Source organism: Anabrus simplex, chromosome 8 (assembly GCF_040414725.1).
Source record: "Anabrus simplex isolate iqAnaSimp1 chromosome 8, ASM4041472v1, whole genome shotgun sequence".
Classification (NCBI taxonomy): Eukaryota; Metazoa; Arthropoda; class Insecta; order Orthoptera; family Tettigoniidae; genus Anabrus; species Anabrus simplex.
In genome coordinates, this window is record NC_090272.1 from 128,537,968 (window position 1) to 128,558,737 (window position 20,770).

Below are 20,770 nucleotides of genomic sequence, written 5' to 3' on the forward strand. Positions count from 1 at the left end.
CTAAATGGAGATCATTGATGATAGATTATGATTGATCAAACACTAATAACAGGTATTACAGCATTCCTAGAGTGTGGATCTATGAAAAGGCAAAAGGCTAGGTAAACAATTGATAGGGAATCTGAGACCTGGGCAACAGCCCTAAACACAAATCATTGGTGATTGATGATTGTGAAATTACCATGTTTGCACCAGTGTGGCAGTGGGCTCATCAGATGGATTGCCACACCTTTCAAAGATGCTAGCAGGTATTTTTTGTTTACCTAGTCTTTTCTTAAAAGATTTCAAAGAAGTTGAAAATGTATCAATCACCTCCCTTAGTAAATTATTCCAAGTCTTAATTCCTCTTTCTATAAAATGATTTGTGGATTAGCTAAAATTAGCTAAAATCTATAGAAGATTAAAATATTTTCTTTATTGAAACAAGAGTCTTTAGTAATAATATATGAAGTAAAGATGCTGGTTGGATAGCAAGTATAGCTAGTGGAGGATGCTTGATCAAGTCTTATTCATATAAAAAATTATTCCATCTTCTCTTTAAACATGTAAAATGCTGCCTAGGTCGTGGGGTTTGTGAAGTTGTCACCCATGTAAGTCTGAAGAGGAGTTCAACTGGCTTCTTAGGTGGAGATGAAATGGCTATATGATGCGTGTTGAAGTCCTTTAGACTTCAGGACGGATGTCTGGCAGCATTACTTGTGTGAGGTGGTCTGACAGCAACTGTCATTTTAAGTTGAACGTATTCATTTCTTGTTTATACTGAAAAATCTGTGTAAATATTTTGACTCCCATTTGACTTCAATTGTCAACTCAGTATCAACATTATGAGTGTTAATATCATTTTATATTATCTCTATTAGATGGGAACATAAATATGAAATCCCATTAAAACTTTAAGACAGGATTAACCAATTCAATCCAAATGTGACCATAATGTTCTTATACATATACGTCTGAATGTAGTTTAAACATTACTGTAGTGTATTGTAGTAACTTATTAGAAATTAGAGTGCTTATTCTATTACTTTTAGTTGTCTTGCAAATTTCAAACCTTAATTGTAATTTCCATTTCTGTTTGTGCTTAGTAATAACCTGCTGTAATTAGGTTACGTCTAATTGTAGTTTAAAATAATTGTAGTGTATTGTAGTATCTGAATGTAGTCTGAAATTATTGTAGAGTATTGTAGTATCTTATTAGAAATTAGTGTGCTTATTCTATTACTGTGAAATATTTGTGCAGTATAGTATCTGTAATATCTGTGGTACCCAGTATCTGTAGTAACTCTCTTACTAGAATTTTGTTGTAGTAATTAGGGTAGACTTAACTGCAGTTTAGAATTGTGTAATTCTTGTGTATTATTTTCTGTTTTCAGTAATTAACAGCAATTTTCATCCTGTTAGGGTGTTGTAGGAAACAAAATCATACAACTAAGTAGTATTGTAGTGTAGTAGTAGCAGCCTATATTAATTACCTTATTGTCGTGTGATCTTTGTGAACTATCTTAGACAATATTTCTTTCCTTTCATTTATATTTTATACAGAATAAGTTACTTTCTTTTTTCTCATTTTATTTTCATTATTCAGTAAAAAATGGCTAAGGAGTGCAAGTGTAGGAACTGTGGGTGTGGCCAGGCATTAAGGAGTATGCGGGAGGAGTTAGAGAGTTTAAGGGAGATAATTAGGAGTCTCTCAGTGGACAGGAAGGAAAGTAGGCCCCCTTCAAACAATGTACAGTACAGGATACAGTAGGTGTAAAAGAGGGATGGGAAAGTAAGGGGGGAATTGTAGAAGACAGGTCGTCTAATGTTTTAAGGGGAAGGAGATTGCAGGCTAAAAGCTCCATTCAGGATCAGAATTCAGGACAGGTATCTGTCGGTACGAGTTACTGCAGGTAGAACAACCAAGGGAAAATCAATCACTACTGATCTGCATTTAGGGCAGTCGCCCAGGTGGCAGATTCCCTATCTGTTGTTTTCCTAGCCTTTTCTTAAATGATTGCAAAGAAATTGGAAATTTATTGAACATCTCCCTTGGTAAGTTATTCCAATCCCTAACTCCCCTTCCTATAAACGAATATTTGCCCCAATTTGTTCTCTTGAATGAGGAACAGGGAACTGTTGCTGAGATGTGTGGAAGTAGGAGGAAGGGAAAAGGCAGGAAAGGGAAATGTGGAGTAGTGGATAGTAAAAGACAGGTGGAACAGAATCATGAGTTGAAGAAAAGGGAGGAGGAAGTAGCTTCTGCAGCTGTCATGAAAGATAGGACTGACCAGGAGGCGAGGGGATCAAATGAGGTGGGTAGGGTTCAGGCTCTGGTCATGGGGGATTCCAGAGTTGGACATGTGGGGAAATTGTGTGGAGGAAAAGGAACCAGGGTAGAGTGTTATGCAGGAATTAGGTTAAGGCAGATGTTAAGGAAAGTAGAAGAGAAGGAGGAAGGAAAGGAGAAGGTGGTAGTGTTTCACGTTGGTACTAACAATGTAAGACAAGCAGGTATAAGTATCAACATAGTTGGAAATGTGTGGGATCTGATAAATGCAGCACGGATGAAGTTTAAGGAAGTGGAGATAGTTATCAGTGGAATACTGTGTGGGAGGGATAGTGACTGGAAGGTGATTGGGGATTTAAATGAGACAATGGAGTGGGTATGTGAGAAACTGGAATGAGATTTCTAGATCATAATGGGTGGGTAGGAGATAGGGATCTGCGCTCAGATGGCCTTCACTTAAACTGCAGTGGTACATATAAGTTAGGAAATTTGTATAGAAGGGTTATAGGGAGGTACTTTCAGGGAAACGGGGTGGCCTATGGAGAGGTGGTAAGGGAACAGGGAACTGAAAGTCAAGTAGGGATGACATAAAAATGTTAGTGGTGAACTGCAGAAGTATTGTAAAGAAAGACATAGAATTAAGTAATTTAATAGACATATTGTAATAAGAGTTGAATCATGACTGAGAAATGATATAATGGATGCAGAAATTTTCTCGCGGAACTGGAATGTGTATCGTAGAGATAGGATAGGAATAGTAGGAAGGGGAGTATTCATTGTGGTGAAAGAAGAATTTGTAAGCTATAAAAAGTTAAAGATGACAAACATGAAATTCAAGTGTAAGGCTCACCTCTAAAGATAATAGGCAACTTGATATTTTTGGAATGTACAGACCGGGAAAGGGTAGAGCTGACACTGATTCAGAATTATTTAATAAGATAATCAGCTATGTGGGAAACAATAAGGGAAGGAACGTCATTGTAGCGGGTGATCTCAATTTACCAAATGTCAATTGGGAAGGTAATGCGAATGACAGGAAGCATGACCAACAAATTACAAATAAGTTAATATGGGAAAGGCATCTGATTCAGAAAGTGATGGAACCAACTAGAGGGAAGAATATTCTGGATGTAGTGGTGGTAAAACCAGATGAGCTCTATAGAGAAACCGTAGTAATAGATGGTATTAGTGATCACGAAGCAGTTTTTGTGGTAGTTAAAATTAAATGTGGAAGAAAGGAAGGTATTAAAGTTAGGACTATTAGGCAATACCATATGGCCGATTAAACAGGCATGAGGGAGTTTTAGAAAGTAACTATGATCGGTGGAAAACTGTAAATAAAAATGTAAACAGACTCTGGGATGGGTTTAAAGCAATTGTTGAGGAATGTGAAAATAGGTTTTTACCTTTAAAGATGGTAAGGAATGGTAAAGAGAAGTAAAGAAACTAAGAAGGAGGTGCAGATTAGAAAGAAATAGAGTTAGAAATGGTTGTGGAAGTAAGGAGAAATTGAAGGAACTTACAAGCAAATTGAATCTAGCAAAGAAGTCAGCTAAGGATAACATGGTGGCAAGCACAAATGGCGGTCATACAAATTTTAGTGAAAAATGGGAGAATATGTATAGGTACTTTAAGGCAGAAACAGGTTCTAAGGAGGATATTCCAGGAATCATTTATGAACAAGGGGAGTGTGTATAAGAGGATCTTCCAAAGGCAGAAGTATTCAGTCAGCAGTATGTAAAGATTGTTGGTTACAAGGATAATGTCCAGATAGAGAAGGTGGCTAATACTAAAGTAGTATTAAAATTTACCCATGACAACAATGACATTTACAATAAGATACAAAAGTTGAAAACTAGAAAAGCAGCAGGAATTGGTAAGGTTTCAGGGGATATACTAAAGACAATGGGTTGGGATGTAGTACTATATTTGAAGTACTTATTTAATTATTGTTTGCATGAAGGAGCTATACCAAATGTATGGAGAGTTGTTATAGTAGCCCCTGTGTACAAAGGAAAGGGTGATAGACATAAAGCTGAAAATTACAGGCCGGTCAGTTTGACATGCATTGCATGTAAACTTTGGGAAAGCATTCTTTTTGATTAGATTAGACATGTTTGCGAAATTAATAAGTGGTCTGATAAAAGGCAGTTTGGGTTTAGGAAAGGTTATTTACTGAAGCTCAACTTGTAGGATTCCAGCAAGATATAGCAGATATCTTGGATTCAGGAGGTCAATTGGACTGTATCGCGATTCATCTATCTAAGACATTTGATAGGGTAGATCATGGGAGACTACTTGAAAAAATGAGTGCAATTGGACTGGACAAAAGACTGACTGAGTGGGTGGCTATAGTTCTAGAAAATAGATCTCAGAGAATTAGAGTAAGCAGAGTTTTATATGACCCTGTAATAATTAAGAGGGGAATTCCTCAAGGCAGTATTATTGGACCTTTATGTTTTCCTACATATATCAATGATATGTGTAAAGAAGTGGAATCAGAGATAAGGCTTTTCGCAGATGATGTTATTCTGTACAGAGTAATAAATAAGATACAAGATTGTGAGCAACTGCAAAATGCGCTCGATAATGTTGTGAGATGGACAGTAAACAGGGTTAAAAGTCAGGTTGTGAGTTTCACAAATAGGATAAGTCCTCTCACTTTTAATTACTACATTGATGGGGTGAAATTTCCTTTTGGGGATCATTGTAAGTACCTAGGTGTTAATGTAAGGAAAGATCTTCATTGGGGTAATCACAAAAATATGATTGTAAATAAAGGGTACAGATCTCTCACATGGTTATGAGGGTATTTAGGGGTTGTAGTAAGGATGTAAACGAGAGGGCATATAAGTCTCTGGTAAGACCCCAACTAGAGTATGGTTCCAGTGTATGGGACCCTCACCAGGATTACTTGATTCAAGAACTGGAAAAAATCAAAAGAAAAGCAGCTCAATTTGTTCTGGGTGATTTCCGACAAAAGAGTAGCATTACAAAAATGTTGCAAATTTGGGCTGGGAAGACTTGGGAGAAAGGAGACAAGCTGCTTGACTAAGTGGTATGTTAGGCATAGATATCAAGGATAGTTGTAATAAGTGGTATGTTCCGAGCTGTCGGGAGAGAGATGGGTTTGAGTGGTGTCTTTAAAAGTAGGAAAGATCACAATATGAATATAAAGTTGGAATTCAAGATGACAAATTGGGGCAAATATTTGTTTATAGGAAGGGGAGTTAGGGATTGGAATAACTTACCAAGGGACATGTTCAATAAATTTCTAATTTCTTTGAAATCATTTAAGAAAAGGTTAGGAAAACAACAGATAGGGAATCTGCCACAGATCAGTAGTGACTGATTTTTGTTTCCTAACTCCCAAGCCTTGCCAGCCCAAAGTTTGAAACTTTTTTTTTTTAAATCACTCAGAACAAACTTCTTTCCTTTAGACATTTCCCAGTTCTCAAATCAAGTAATCCTGGTGAGGGTCCCATACACTGGAACTATACTTTAATTGGGGGGTTAATTGTGAGTTCTATGTCCTCTCCTTTACATCCCTACTACAACCTCTAAATAACCTGATAATCAATATGAAGAAATATTTTAACTTTATTTACAACCTCATCATAGTTAATACCAACCTGAAGAACTTTCCTTATATTAACAGCTAGGTACAATGGTCCCCATAAGGTAGTTTCCCTCCATCAACACAGCAATTAAAAGAAACGTTTCCCTGTACAAAAAGCTAATGATCATGAATGTGGTTAGTCCTTCAATAAATGAAACTGAATGTTATATCAACGAGAACTGCAACTCTACATCAAAGGAACTTAACTTGTAGTTGCAGCATCTTTGGCAACCAAGGCCTACGGTAACGACTAATGTAACGTCATTTCCGTCACACATTTTGTTGCATTACGTTACTCAAATATGTGCCATGTCAAAATGAGAGGACTTTTCCTCTTGGGGAAACTTATTGTTTTTGCACCCTGTTTACCACCATACCATTGCCTGCCATCGATTTCACAACTTTGTCAAGGTCTTTTTGCAGTTGCTCACAATCCTGTGACTTATTTGTTACTCTATACAGAATAAAAACATCCACAGGTAATGTCATTCTAGTTCTTTACTCATATATTATTCATATTTAATTATTTCAGGATCAGATAATCCTTCACCTACTCTAATTCTCTGAGTTATGTTTTCTAGAAATTGGCTATCATTCAGTCACTCTTTTGTCTTCTCCAATAGCCCTCATTTTTGTCAGTAGTTTCCCAAAGATTTTGTTTGACCTATTCCTACATCTTTGTCTCAGTAGAACTGTACTCAAACTAACTGGTGTGTCCTACAGAAGTGTGGTGCTCTGGGGTTCATATGGTGCTACATTCTTGGCTCTTCTACTCTTCCTGTACTTGTGCTGGCTGGAAGGTTCCTGCTCTAGAGGAGAAGCGAGTTCAACACCAATAGCAGCTCCTGGAGACCACGCAGGCCCGTGTGTAGGACACGTGGTGAGCAGTACTCGCTGGCTACGTCTCAGTGTCTTCCTTATCTCCATCAGTTTAATCTCAACCTGTGCTGTAATAACCCTGGTGAGCATTAACTAGACTTGACTCAGTTGAAGGAAGTGATAGTGACGAAGATATAAAATATTACCTAATATGAATAAGTTGAAAATAAGACTGAAATTGAAGGATTTCCTCATGTGTACGTTAACTGTGCTAGGACATTCGATGCATCAGAGTTCACATTCACCTCTTTGATGGTGAATTAGCTGTATATGTAGGATGACTAGACATCCTCTTTCATCCGGACATGTCCTTCTTTATAGACCATTGTCCAGGGTCCAGGTGGATTTTTTTTTTTAATCCCTCCTTTTTTTAGTGAATTTGATTATTGTGACATTAAAAAATGTATTCTGTATTTGGCATTCAAATTGATAATGTGAAATCTTTGATCAGTTTTGCAGTTTCAGACAATTCCTGAATGAGGGTAATAATGACCTTGAATATAGCAAATTACCTTGTAGTGAAAAATGGGCAAAGGTGATTGTAGTTCAGAGTTATTAGAACTTGCAGAATACTTTTTTCTATACCAGGGCACAATGCAAAAATGGAAAGAGTATTATCATTGATCTCAGTACAATGGACTGATCATAGGAACCATTTTCAGTGGGCCATGCAGCGAGATCCGTGGCTACAAGTCACTTGCTAGATGGAGAACGCGGATATATCTGCCAATTCTAGTTATTCTTTTTCCTCAGATGCCTGCCTGCAGTGGTTTATTTCTTTTTCAGCAGCATATTCTGGAAGAGTCTGCCCTCTGATGTGAATTTTTGCAACTATGCTTTCCCAATACCAATGTGCCACCCACGAGTTGCATCATAAAAAATGCAACTTATATCAGGGCAAGAACGACCTAAAGCCTAATAGCCTCACGCTGAAGCTTTAGCTCATCGCCTAATTGTCCCTTGGATACAATAATATTGCTGTAGAAGAGATTTATAGAAATTATGACACTAAACAGACCTCTCTGATGACACATTAGAACTGTGACCTGATTTATTATTCTCACTCTTGAGTTCTTCCTTCCTTCATGACTGGAGTGTGTGTTTACCTTGATTATCGCACGTGTGTGTTCCGTAATACAGGCACAATTCATGATTTCTTTCCAAACTGCAAAGACCAGGTTTCTATTCAATTCCTTTTCTTACTTCTTTTCCCTGCTAAAATGTGTCAAAGGAATTACCGACCCCCACTGTTAGAGGAAGATGATTTATGGGTCATGACAAACAAAATTTTGGAATTTAGTGGGGAGCGAAGTAAGTTATCCCAAAGGGGAATTTGTAAGTGACAGGAATATACCTGGAACAAGTACTGTAGGCTCAAATGTACAGGGTTCTGGTCCAGTTGATGCTAATGTTCAGGAGTCGCGAAAGAGACAACATGCGTTTGATTCCAGTTCAAGTAGCGACCATGACAGTGACAGTAGTGATGATAATACTGATAATATTACAACCAGTGCAACTTCTTCATCAACTTAGACTGAAAATGGACAAAGAAGGTCCTGCTTTGATCCAAAATTCCAACATGATGTTTTTAGTGAAAATGAAATCGAGCGAAATATTTGAATTATTTTTTTATGACAAGATATGCCAGAACATAGCTGAACAGACAAAAGATACCCAGCAGAAAATTGCACATAAAACCCAGTTTAGTAAGAAAAATTGAAGGAGTCAAGATCAAGACCAAGACCAGATCCAGACAACTAATGACGAAATACTGTATTTACGCTAACAATCCCCGCTTACTGTAAAAGTAGTTAGTGGGACATAAAGCCAATAACATTATTATTATTATTATTATTATTATTATTATTATTATTATTATTATTATTATTATTATTATTATTATTATTATTATTATTATTGTTGTTGTTATTATTATTATTATTATTATTATTATTATTATTATTATTATTATTATTATTATTATTATTATTATTATATTTTTCCTCCATGGCTTTTTACATTCTCTGATAATGAGGCATATAATGGACAAATACCTCCCAGAATATACAAGATAAATCCAGTATTTGACCACCTGGTAGCAAAATTTTGGGAAGCTTATACCCCTGATGGCAAAGTGTCAGTTGATGAGAACATCTTGTTATAGAAAGGGTGACCAGGGTGGAAAGCTTACATACCAAGAAAACTATTATATTTCAGTATGGAATAATACAAATTATGTGAAGCCGGGAAAGGGTATGTAACATTATCTGCTTCCGTGCATATCATAATGAACAGCTGTAAAAGACATAACACTGTGAAGACTATACTCTAAATATTACCTGTAATATTATGTAATATAGTCCATATCTATCATTTATGAACTGTAGGTATATGAACAGAATCCCTCAAAAGTGCTAACCAACATAACAGAAAATTTCGTGAGTATTATAATTTATTCCACTATAAATCTTTTAAGTACATCTAAACTTTGTAAATCTACAATTTACAAGTACAGAAAAATGTATTCCCAGGCAGAGATTGTTAGCAAACTGCCTAAAATATTTAAGTATAATTCATCATCATCATCATCATCATCATCTGCTGTTTCCAGCTGTTGACTGAGTCTGCTTAAGTATAAGTAATTAAATACACTATATTCAAGTAAATATTTCTCTTATGGCCATTCCATAGTTCATTTTAGCCTAAGATTGTTTTTACGCAAGTAATTAAATATTTTCTTTAATCAGGGAAATTGCTCCCCACCTGGGAGTCAGTCAGTGTGTACCAAATCAGGGAAATCGCTCCCCACCTGGGAGTCAGCCAGTGTGTACCAAGCACCTCACTTAAGGGGTTAATGGTTCAATGTAATCTAAAGGAATTTACATGTTTCTTTTTATGTATATGCTAGACACGCCAAAACTCCTCAAGACAACTGAATCTTCAGAAAAGTACCAGCAAAGTGTGTAAATTAGTTTCATTATTTAAATTTTGTAATAATTTACTGTAGTGTACAATACGGAAATGGAAAAATTTTGTTTGTATATGTGAAAATTAGAATATGTAAGTCTAAAATAAGACTCTTAGTGGAGAATTTTTGTGTCCTCTTTTTTTTTTTTTTTTTTTTTTTTTTTTTTAAATAGTTTTGTTATCTTTTGTATCTGTTTGCATCTGGTCATCCTATGTATATGGAGCTGCTGGACAAGGAAACAATTATGGTTATCTCATGCAACGAGGATCCCAGGACATCAATAATGATGATTAAATAAATTCTAAAGTACTCTGTCACATGCACAAACCTTTCTTTATTTTATTTTTTTTTCTCCATTTTCTTGTGTTTATCCATATTTTTTTTTTCACTGCTTTAAATTTAACTTAGTAACTGTTTCCAAATTAAGATGGCAGCAACAAAATCTGTTTCCAGTTTCATTTTTATATTATTTGTCTAAGTGAATCCCAGGGTTAAGAACATGCTACCATTCAAACTTGTAGATATTTTGCTATATTTCAGGTGGACCTAGAACCAAGTATACCAACAGAGATAACAACTCTAAATGAAGAGGTACGCAACTTGACCACCAGCCAGGCAGATTCTGTTCCAGTGAGTAGCCCAATAATTGATTCTACTATCAAATAAACTCAATCACTATTTATAAATAAATGTTCTGAAGTATTTGAAAAGTCATAAACTAATTGTAATTCAGCATATTTCTGAACTATTTCATAGAAATATAATTAGGCCTACTGGATAGATTAGACTGAGCCAGAAAAGAAAGAAAATGAAGTGAAAATGTAATAGTGAATATAAGTTCCCTTTGAGACAGATTAGAAATGAAATACCTTCCGTGAGTAACTTCTCTTGATGAAGACTGTATTTCATCATGAGAAGAGAGAATAAAAAGTACATAACACAATATAAACTGAATATATTACATACTGACTAGACTTATACATGAGTCCTCATTTTAACTGACAGGCATTAAAATTGGAGGGATGAAAATTAGTAAGGAGAAAAGGAAGAAAGTTAGCATAACAAGAAAAGAAGGGAAAGCAATGGAAGAGGGTGTGGGAAAGAGAATGGCCAGCAATTGGAGGTAGTAAATAAGTTTAAAATGATGCAAGATATTGGAAGATGGGAGGATCAACCATGAGATCAGATCAGTATAAGAGTGCAGTTAGAAGGAAGGTTTCTTCAGACTGTAAGAGGACTAGTGTGGAATAATGATATACCATTGGAATGCAAGGAAACCTTTTAGAAAGTTACATTGAACCAACTGATATGTGGAACAGTAAAATGGTGACCACCAAGATCCATGAAAGCAAAGTATGCTTGGAAGAATTAGAAGGGATCATAATAAGGAATGCAGATGTAAGGGAGAGGCCCAGGAAAAGGATAGAACAGTCATTTGAGAAAGTATAGGCACCTGCAGAGAATGGAGAAATCGAGAATGCCAAGACAAACATTTGAAATGAAAGTAAAAGGCACAATACCAAGAGGGAAACCCAGAAGAAGAGATAAAATCCCATGCTTAACTGTACATTCCAGACAGATCTCCTAGAAGAAGTTACGTCAATCATGTGCAGATGGCTATATACCTGAGAAACAGAATTCTAAGAACAAGGTATGCTGAAACTAGTGTGATGATGGGAGAATTGTGTCAAGAAACTTGACTCTTATGGTGAAAAATAACTAAAAGTTTGCATAGTGTTTCTTCTTTATCATATCTATTAAAATTTGTTCAAAAAAATTAAGTTGTATGTTTCTTTTTGATCCACTGATGTGAAACTAATTTTCTTATTCTTCAGCCACACATATAATTCATAAAAACAGATTCACTTTAAGTCAAAACTAACAGTAAATGTTGAGAGTGCTTGAAGAGCTAGAGATAAGACTATGTCCAGATCTTACCTAAAAACAATTAATTCAGTCAGTCTGGTGTTCTTTAGTTGAAAGCTGCAGTCTCTCATTCAGTCAATGTAACAAATTTAATACAGTCTGCATTGACCATTAATCTGTTAACTAAAATCATCTCTACTTTGTCTTTTAGAATTAATACAACCTCTGACAATAAAGTTCAGTGAATAGTCCTGTACTATCAACACAGAAATAGTCCCCTCCCATAACTATGCACTGCTGAGATCGGCGATACATGTCCTGGAAACTTTGCAAGAAGGCAATGGTGTTCAAAAGCCTCATCATGTTTCATTGGATGTCAGGAATATTGTCAAATCTCTTTCCTTTCAGAGCGAGTTTGAGTCGAGGGAATAGGAAGAAGTCTGGAGGACTGAGATCTGGTGAGTATGGGGGATGTTCAAGTTGCCATGAACCGGAGTTGTCAGAAACACTTTCTCGGCCTCCTCAAAAACGGGCAAACCACTCGTACACACACTTCAAGGACAGTGTTTGATCTTCATAAACACGTATCAGCATCGCATGTATTTCTTTCGGTGTCTTGCCAAGCTTAAAACAAACTGTGCATTGATCTTTTGGTCGTTCATGTTCCTGTTCGCAGTTCAGAACCAATGCACTAAACACGCACTGTGTCAAACAGGTTTTACACGGCACACACACGATGCTCAACTGAACAACATTGGGAGCAGGTGGTCAAAACCTGCTGCTACACAGGTGCAGTGTTGTATGTCACCAGTATTGCCGGATCGACCATTCTGACTTCATTCACCGAACTTTATTGTCAAAGGTTGTATTAGAAAAAATAATAAATATAAAACCTTTCCTTGTCTTTTCTGTAGATATGTGTACTTCTCTTTTTTCTTATTTCTGGCCTTTCTTCTTGATGTTGACTCCTGTGAGTGTTCTTCACTGCTCTTGGCATGTTTTGCTTGGCTTTCTGTAGTAGCTTAGATACAATATGTCTCCAGATTCCCAATTCTCCTTTAGAATATCTTATTTCCCGTGCATGATTATTGACATTTATAACCAACCCCTGAATAGTCGCTGGCTAACATAATATGAATTCCCATTAATATGATCAAAAATATGTATTCAGACATGGAGGAGGTGAAGCAATAATCCTAAAATCAAAGGTAGGTGTTAAAATAATTTTAGATGTTCAAAATATCAAATTAAGATAAGGTATTCAATAGACTTCATTTCATCAGATGTTATATTAAGTCTGAGGATGGGCACCATATCAACTATTAGTGAATAATACTTGAAGTGGGGCTTTTCTTGCAGTCATAAATTAAGGCAGGACTGGTAATGTATGATGTTAAATGTAATAACATTTACATCCTCACCGGCCTTATGCTGCTTGACATGTTTCAAGTTGCTGTAAGTCTGACACTTACAGTCCAACACTGAGTGTCTATCCTCAGACTAATTCAACTTCATTACATAACACTGAGCATGTTATATAACTCCACTTATTTTACAAAACACCTGTATAATTTTTACACTAAGTATATAGATCTAAACAGAACTTCCTGTATACTTGACGTCATAACATATACCACATGTTCCTTCATTAAATAAGACATCTCTAATCTTATAAGATGTTATTTTAACATGATACAAACGTGCCAATGTATTTTAATATTTAATTTTTCAATATAAGTGTACTTTTAGAATATTTTCTTGCTATTTGCTTTATGTCACATCAACACAGATATGTCTTATGGCGACGATGAGATGGGAAGGAAGCGGTCGTGGCCTTAATTAAGGTGCTACACTACATATGCATAGTCCCAGTGAGGATCTCTCCTCTAACGGCTTAGGGACTACCAGTGGATTGTATAGTCCTAGCACAAGGAGAGCCACAACTCGAAATACGTCCGAGATGCCCGTTCCTATTTCATAGCAACTGGTGTGAAAATGGGAAACCACGGAAATCCAGTGCCGACAGTGGGATTCGAACCCACTATCTCCCAATTACTGGATACTGGCCGCACTTAAGTGACTGCAGCTATCAAGCTCAGTTTTAGAATATTTTAACTTTGTATATATCTTGCCTACAATGGTACCTTGATTCCAATTTTATCAATGATTGGGCTTTAAGCTGATGATGTTCTCTATGAATATTGAAACATGTAGGCCTACTTGTAATATGTAAAGTAAACATTGTAAACTTGTATTGTATAGGTGGCACTTTTCTGTAATTTAACATGCCCATTCGCTCATTTTTATGCCTAACAGAAAATATAATAGTATTCCTGATGAACAGACCTACCCCACGCTCTGCCCTTCCTTTTTAACACCCATCAAGAACACTTTATAATCTCCAATCTCTTCTTCGTTATCTCTCATTATGAATTTCAAGGAGTCCCTCGCCTGTCAAAGGGAAGTGGGACTCAGTTACTCCCACTGGTCCAAGCTAGCTTAAAATGTTTTGAGCGTGCTTGGTGAAATTTCTTTGAAGCAGGGTGCTACACTACTTATGCATAGTCCCAGTGAGGATCTCTCCTCTAACGGCTTAGGGACTACCAGTGGATTGCATAGTCCTAGCACAAGGAGAGCCACAACTCGAAATACGTCCAAGATGCCCATTCCTATTTCATAGCAACTGGTATCCCGATTCTCAAGACCACTTTCTAGGCCACTCAGCAGTTGCTCATGGTTCATGAACTAGTATGTGATTATAATAATCCACACCATGAACCATTCATATGCTAATATTAATAATTTAAAAAGGTGTCAAATTTACGTTTGAGAAAATCAAATGATCATAAATATGTCTTTCAATAAATGAAACTCAAACTGATAATTTATTTTTAATCTAAAAAATTGTTTTTCTGAGACACATCTGTATGGAATTTGGAGTCGACAAGTCTAGGATTCAGTGCATCGAAAAGGGGAAACTGATTCAGGTTGCAAGGGACTGCCATGATGAAATAAACAGTTCTTTAGAGTGTGATGACCGGGTGAGATGGCCGTGTGGTTAGGAGCACGCAGCTGTGACCTCGCATCCAGGAGATAGTGGGTTCAAACCCCACTGTCGGCAGCCCTGAAGATGGTTTTCCATGGTTTCCCATTTTCACACCAGGCAAATGCTGGGGCTGTACCTTAATTAAGGCCATGACCGCTTCCTTCCCATTCCTAGGCCTTTCCTATCCCATTATCACCATAAGACCTATCTGTGTCGGTGCGATGTAAAGCAAATAACAAAAAAAAAAAGAAAACAAATGTTATGAGATGGGGCCTCTTTGTTAAACAAGCTTTCTATATGTCTCTCAATCATGGCCATCCATCAAAACTTCACATCACAGCCTACAAGATCATATTGACTACAGTGGCGAAGCATGAACTCAGTAAGGGGGTAGACAGAGATTTTTTTACTTTAAACTATTTTAATCATATTATATATTGAATTTTCTTTTCGATGCATACAGATCTATATTTAATACTATATTAATGACTGAAAATAAGACAAATCCTATAACAAACTATAAGCCTACGTGCACTCATTTTATTTTAAATATAGACTAAATAGGCAGCGGGAGTTGTCAAATAACAACATACTTTTAGAATAAAAAATAGCAATATACTTCATTTCTATGTAGATTTAATTAAGAAAAATAAGAAATAAATAGGCTTTCATACAAGTCACCTTAAATAATATTCTTGTGAATGAGTTCAATCCGTCTGTTCTTCATTTCAGCAAATATATCTATTACTCTTGTTTTGAAGTAGGGGGTCTTGCTAAGATGCCACAACAGCTCCTTCTAGAGTTTCCAAGTTAGACAGTCTATGGTTGGTCATCGAATTCCTTAAATAGGTTTTAATTCGTTTGAAGGCACCCATTGCGTGATCGCTAGAAACTGACGTTAACGGAATATACGGCATCAAGTTAAGCAATTTTGTTGTTTCCTTATGTACACTCTGGAGTTCATTATTAAAAATGTAAGCCAATAGTTGTTGGGGTTATAATATCGTGACTAATATTGGTGGGCAAGAAAATGAAAGGTTTTCATGCTGTCATTCACTTATTAGGTGTAAGTGTGCTATATTTCATATTTGAATATTATTATTTTATTTTGAGACGTGTCTTACATTAAAGTAAATTCAAATTAATTACATTAAAAGCATGTCTGAGATGGTAGCCAATAAGAACACATTTATACCTGAGCTCCAAATATTAGCCAATGAGAGCAACAAGTGACGCTGGCAAGTCTGTCTACTGGGCGGAGAAATCTCGCTATAGGAAAGTCATAGTTGCACAGTCAGCTCCTACAGATAGCGTTAGTGTTGCTCTATCTGAAATGTTTGAAAATCAAAGGGAACATACACAGAATGGACAGCGTCTACTTTCGCCTACGTGCTTCGTGTAACTGACGCTAGCCCTAGTATTGCTGAAGTTTGACGAAAATAAGTAAAGCAGGGAATACAATAAAGTCATGAATGTGGAAATACTTATTATAAAAAGTTAACTAGATAAGATTTCGTTCACAAAATGTTAAGGGTACACGCTGTTTACCCTGTCTCCCCTGATGCTTCGCCCCTGATTGACTATCTGTACTCTAATAAGTTAACTCATATCCCCATCCCGAGGAGGTGCAGCTCTTTTCAGGCACACCCCCAATTGAGGTGAGCTGCATGTACCATTTTAACCACATACCAGCCTTCCTGCCATTCTTAAATTTCTGGCAGTACTGGGAATCGAATGCAGACCCCTGAGGACGGCAGCTAATAACACTAACTGTTAAGCTACAGAGGTCGACTGTACTCAAATGTCCCTATTTGACAATATGTCTCTCAGTCATAGCCATCCATCAATACTTCACAGCACAGCCAGCATTGTTGTTAGGTAACATCACGTCACACATTTTGTATCCCAAATTTCGTGATGCATATTTTCAGATGACATAATACATAGATATTCATGTAAATTATAATAATATTTATAATAATAATTGTACCAAGATACACCTTCCCCAGCTATGTAAACTGCCCACCTTCTCTAAGGCCATCTATGTCAACGGACTTGAACTTGTAAACTTCCCAAAAAAAATTGTCTTCTACCATTAATGTACCAAAGTTGTCAACACTTGAGCTGGTTCGTCCTCGATTGTAATCTACCTATCAGATACTTGGAAATATATTCTCTAGCCAATTGAAACCAGGGGTGTGTACAGGAATCCAGCCTATCAGCAAAGAATTCCAGAAGCTTTCCCTTATGGAACTGTAAAAGCAGAGCACTTTAAGGCCATCGTGTCTGAATTGCTCCAGTACTTGGAACTGTGACTTGGCCCAAGGGAGGCAGGAGCGAAGCCTGTGTGAGGAAAATCCAGCGGCACAAGGTAATGGCAGAATTTACCTAGACATGTGATAGCTTGAGGGGAAGGTTTCAACCTCTTTTCTTTTAATGTAATTTTGTCTGGTGGTTTCAATGTAGAATTTTCAGTAAAGTTCGAGGACTCGGGTTCTATTCCCTACCGGGAAATATGTAATGTAAGGGAACAAAGAGTGATGACCCTCTGTTATTTCCCATTCAACCTTGCATTGGGTGACTAAAGTTTTTAAAACTTCAAAATTTCATAAATCTTGTCTCGGCTTTAAATGTTCCTCCTTCAGTCACACCTTATAGTAAAGGATTAGCCTCTGTATCACTTAGGGTTTTAACAATTTCTGTAAGCAGTGCAGGTGTTTCATCTCCTTGCCTTTTGTTCATGGCTAGTTATGTGCAACCTTTCATTTATTATTAAGGCAATGTAGTATGGGCAATGCTGCCCCTGTTTACTAGGTGTTATTCTTGGGGTATCTGTTTCTCAGTTTTGGTTCCCTTTTGGAACGTTTACCAATCTTATTGTGAAGCAATAGATAAGCCCACAGCGGGGCCCACTGTGTATGAATAATTTAATGTGAGGCCAACCGATAGGTTGTCTGGTGGAATTTTAGTGTGTCATAAGAAGCTGATGCCTCTGCAAGGCTAGACTATGGTGTATTTGGAGCGCAGACTGTAGTCTCAACTGTGAACCTGTTTCTGTCCTTGGCTCAATGTGAATTAAGCAATGAAAATATTTGCTCTGTGTTTGCATTATGACTTGGAATACAAAAGAATAATTTGTATTTATGCCAAATAATAATTAATAAAACTTATAGAACTCAATTTATTCACAGACACAACCTGTAAACAATGTTGAGCTAGAAAGGAAATGGAAGCAAACAATAGTTGTAAATAAAATGTGCTGCCTGTTTAAATGTGGTGGTGAAGTTGATAACTGAACACCGCATGAATTTTAAATAACTTTTTAACCCCCAAAAAGAGGACAATCTTCAAGTTACTGGAAAATCCGGCCGGACGCTAATCTTGATTATCCGTCATCGTTGATCTGCATTTGAGGCTGTCGCCTAGGGGGCAGATTTTGTTATCTAAGATTATGTGGACCTTGTGTATCTCAGAGCTTGGATAATACAAGTTACTGTTGCCATTTCAGATAAAACATACAAACAGAAATGATTTTTCCATGTATTATGGTATAATTTTACTTTTCTGCCACTTACATTTATTGTGTGGAATTAGTTTAACTACATCTGTCTGTTAATTAATCAGTTGGAGCTGGCTGGATACTCACATAACACCACCAGAGATTATGCAATTATAAGGAAACTGCAAAAAACACATGGTGGCACCAACATGAGGTGCCAGTACTAGGCAAGATGAGAAGTGACGTAGTTTGCCATTACTTTCCTCACTGAACCAGAAACTGCTATTTCAGCATGCCCAGCTCTGTTAGTAACACTTTTCATGACACTAAAAAAAACAAGTCATGTCATTACTCTGCACCACCCATACCTCAGCAGCTTCCATATTGTCACAGCCATCAATGAGACTGGGACTTTGGTGGAAGCTACGTATTGTTCTGGCCTGTGCCAAGAAATAAATGCAAAAGTAATGTATCCATCAAGAACTGGCAACAAGCAGATCAATTACATATATGTACCCTTTCTTGATTAGCTACTAATAAAAAAGCACTAGGACATCATTACCAGCCGTGGTAATAATATAAAATAGAATTTTAGTAAAACCCTGCAAAAATCCTCTATAAGGGACAATGACAAAAGCGTATATTAGACAGGAGATGATGGAGTATCCTAGACATTCATATACAGAACTGTGTTTCAACTACATAAGGTGGACTGTACACAAATACACTGACTGACAGAACAAATGCAACACCAAGAAGGAGTGGTCAGAACTTTATGCCAATTGCAGGGTAGACTGACGTCACTGAGGTATGCTCATGATGTGAAATGCGCCGCTGTGCTGCGCACGTAGCAAACGATAAATGGGACACAGCGTTGGCGAATGGCCCACTTCGTACCGTGATTTCTCAGCCGACAGTCATTGTAGAACGTGTTGTCGTGTGCCACAGGACACGTGTATAGCTAAGAATGCCAGGCCGCCATCAACGGAGGCATTTCCAGCAGACAGACGACTTTACGAGGGGTATGGTGATCGGGCTGAGAAGGGCAGGTTGGTCGCTTCGTCAAATCGCAGCCGATACCCATAGGGATGTGTCCACGGTGCAGCGCTTGTGGCGAAGATGGTTGGCGCAGGGACATGTGGCACGTGCGAGGGGTCCAGGCGCAGCCCGAGTGACGTCAGCACGCGAGGATCGGCGCATCTGCCGCCAAGCGGTGGCAGCCCCGCACGCCACGTCAACCGCCAGTCTTCAGCATGTGCAAGACACCCTGGCTGTTCCAATATCGACCAGAACAATTTCCCGTCGATTGGTTGAAGGAGGCCTGCACTCCCAGCGTCCGCTCAGAAGACTACCATTGACTCCACAGCATAGACGTGCACGCCTGGCATGGTGCCGGGCTAGAGCGACTTGGATGAGGGAATGGCGGAACGTCGTGTTCTCTGATGAGTCACGCTTCTGTTCTGTCAGTGATAGTCACCGCAGACGAGTGTGACGTCGGCGTGGAGAAAGGTCAAATCCGGCAGTAACTGTGGAGCGCCCTACCGCTAGACAACGCGGCATCATGGTTTGGGGCGCTATTGCGTATGATTCCACGTCACCTCTAGTGCATATTCAAGGCACGTTAAATGCCCACCGCTACATGCAGCATGTGCTGCGGCCGGTGGCACTCCCGTACCTTCAGGGGCTGCCCAATGCTCTGTTTCAGCAGGATAATGCCCGCCCACACACTGCTCGCATCTCCCAACAGGTTCTACGAGGTGTACAGATGCTTCTGTGGCCAGCGTACTCTCCGGATCTCTCACCATTCGAACACGTGTGGGATCTCATTGGACGCCGTTTGCAAACTCTGCCCCAGCCTCGTACGGACGACCAACTGTGGCAAATGGTTGACAGAGAATGGAGAACCATCCCTCAGGACACCATCCGCACTCTTATTGACTCTGTACCTCGACGTGTTTCTGCGTGCATCGCCGCTCGCGGTGGTCCTACATCCTACTGAGTCGATGCCGTGCGCATTGTGTAACCTGCATATCGGTTTGAAATAAACATCAATTATTCGTCCGTGCCGTCTCTGTTTTTTCCCCAACTTTCATCCCTTTCGAACCACTCCTTCTTGGTGTTGCATTTGCTCTGTCAGTCAGTGTACATTATTTTATTTAATAATAACAACACAAATACATTATTTTATTTAATAATAACCATAATATTATTGGATTTACATCCCATTAATTGCTTTTACAGTTTCTGGAGATGCCAAGGTGCTGGAATTTCATCCTGCATGAGTTCTTTCAAATGCCAACAAATCTATCAACATGGGCATATGTATTTGAGCATCTACCACCAGACTGATCCACGATCAAACCTGCCAACTTGGGCTCAGAAAGTCAGCGCTTTAACTGTTTGAGTCTCTCAGCCCAGTAAATATTTACTTCATATACATACAACATACTGTATATTATTCAAATATACTTATGAATTTTAACTCCGTTAAGGTCCTGAGGCTGACAGGCTTTTCAGTAGCATCTCTTTCAAAGAAGGTCACTGATTAAGATTTGCCTTGTACGTGAATTCAGGCAATGAATAATTAAATTTTCTAACCTATTTAAGTATGAATTTATACCCTC

At 37.9% G+C, this 20,770-nt stretch overlaps 1 protein-coding gene across 3 annotated transcripts in view; it reads left to right on the forward strand.

Moving 5' to 3' along the window:
* Ac76E (adenylate cyclase type 2 Ac76E) overlaps positions 1-20,770 on the forward strand; it is a 1,381,264-nt gene that overhangs the window by 1,199,316 nt on the left and 161,178 nt on the right. For all 3 annotated transcript variants that reach the window (XR_011018659.1, XM_068228989.1, XM_068228988.1), the window contains 2 exons: positions 6,612-6,849; positions 10,276-10,365. Coding sequence is in view for 2 of the 3 variants with exons in the window: in XM_068228989.1 (XP_068085090.1) it covers positions 6,612-6,849; positions 10,276-10,365 (328 nt within the window). In the remaining variant the exon portion in view is untranslated. The remainder of the gene's footprint in view (positions 1-6,611; positions 6,850-10,275; positions 10,366-20,770) is intronic.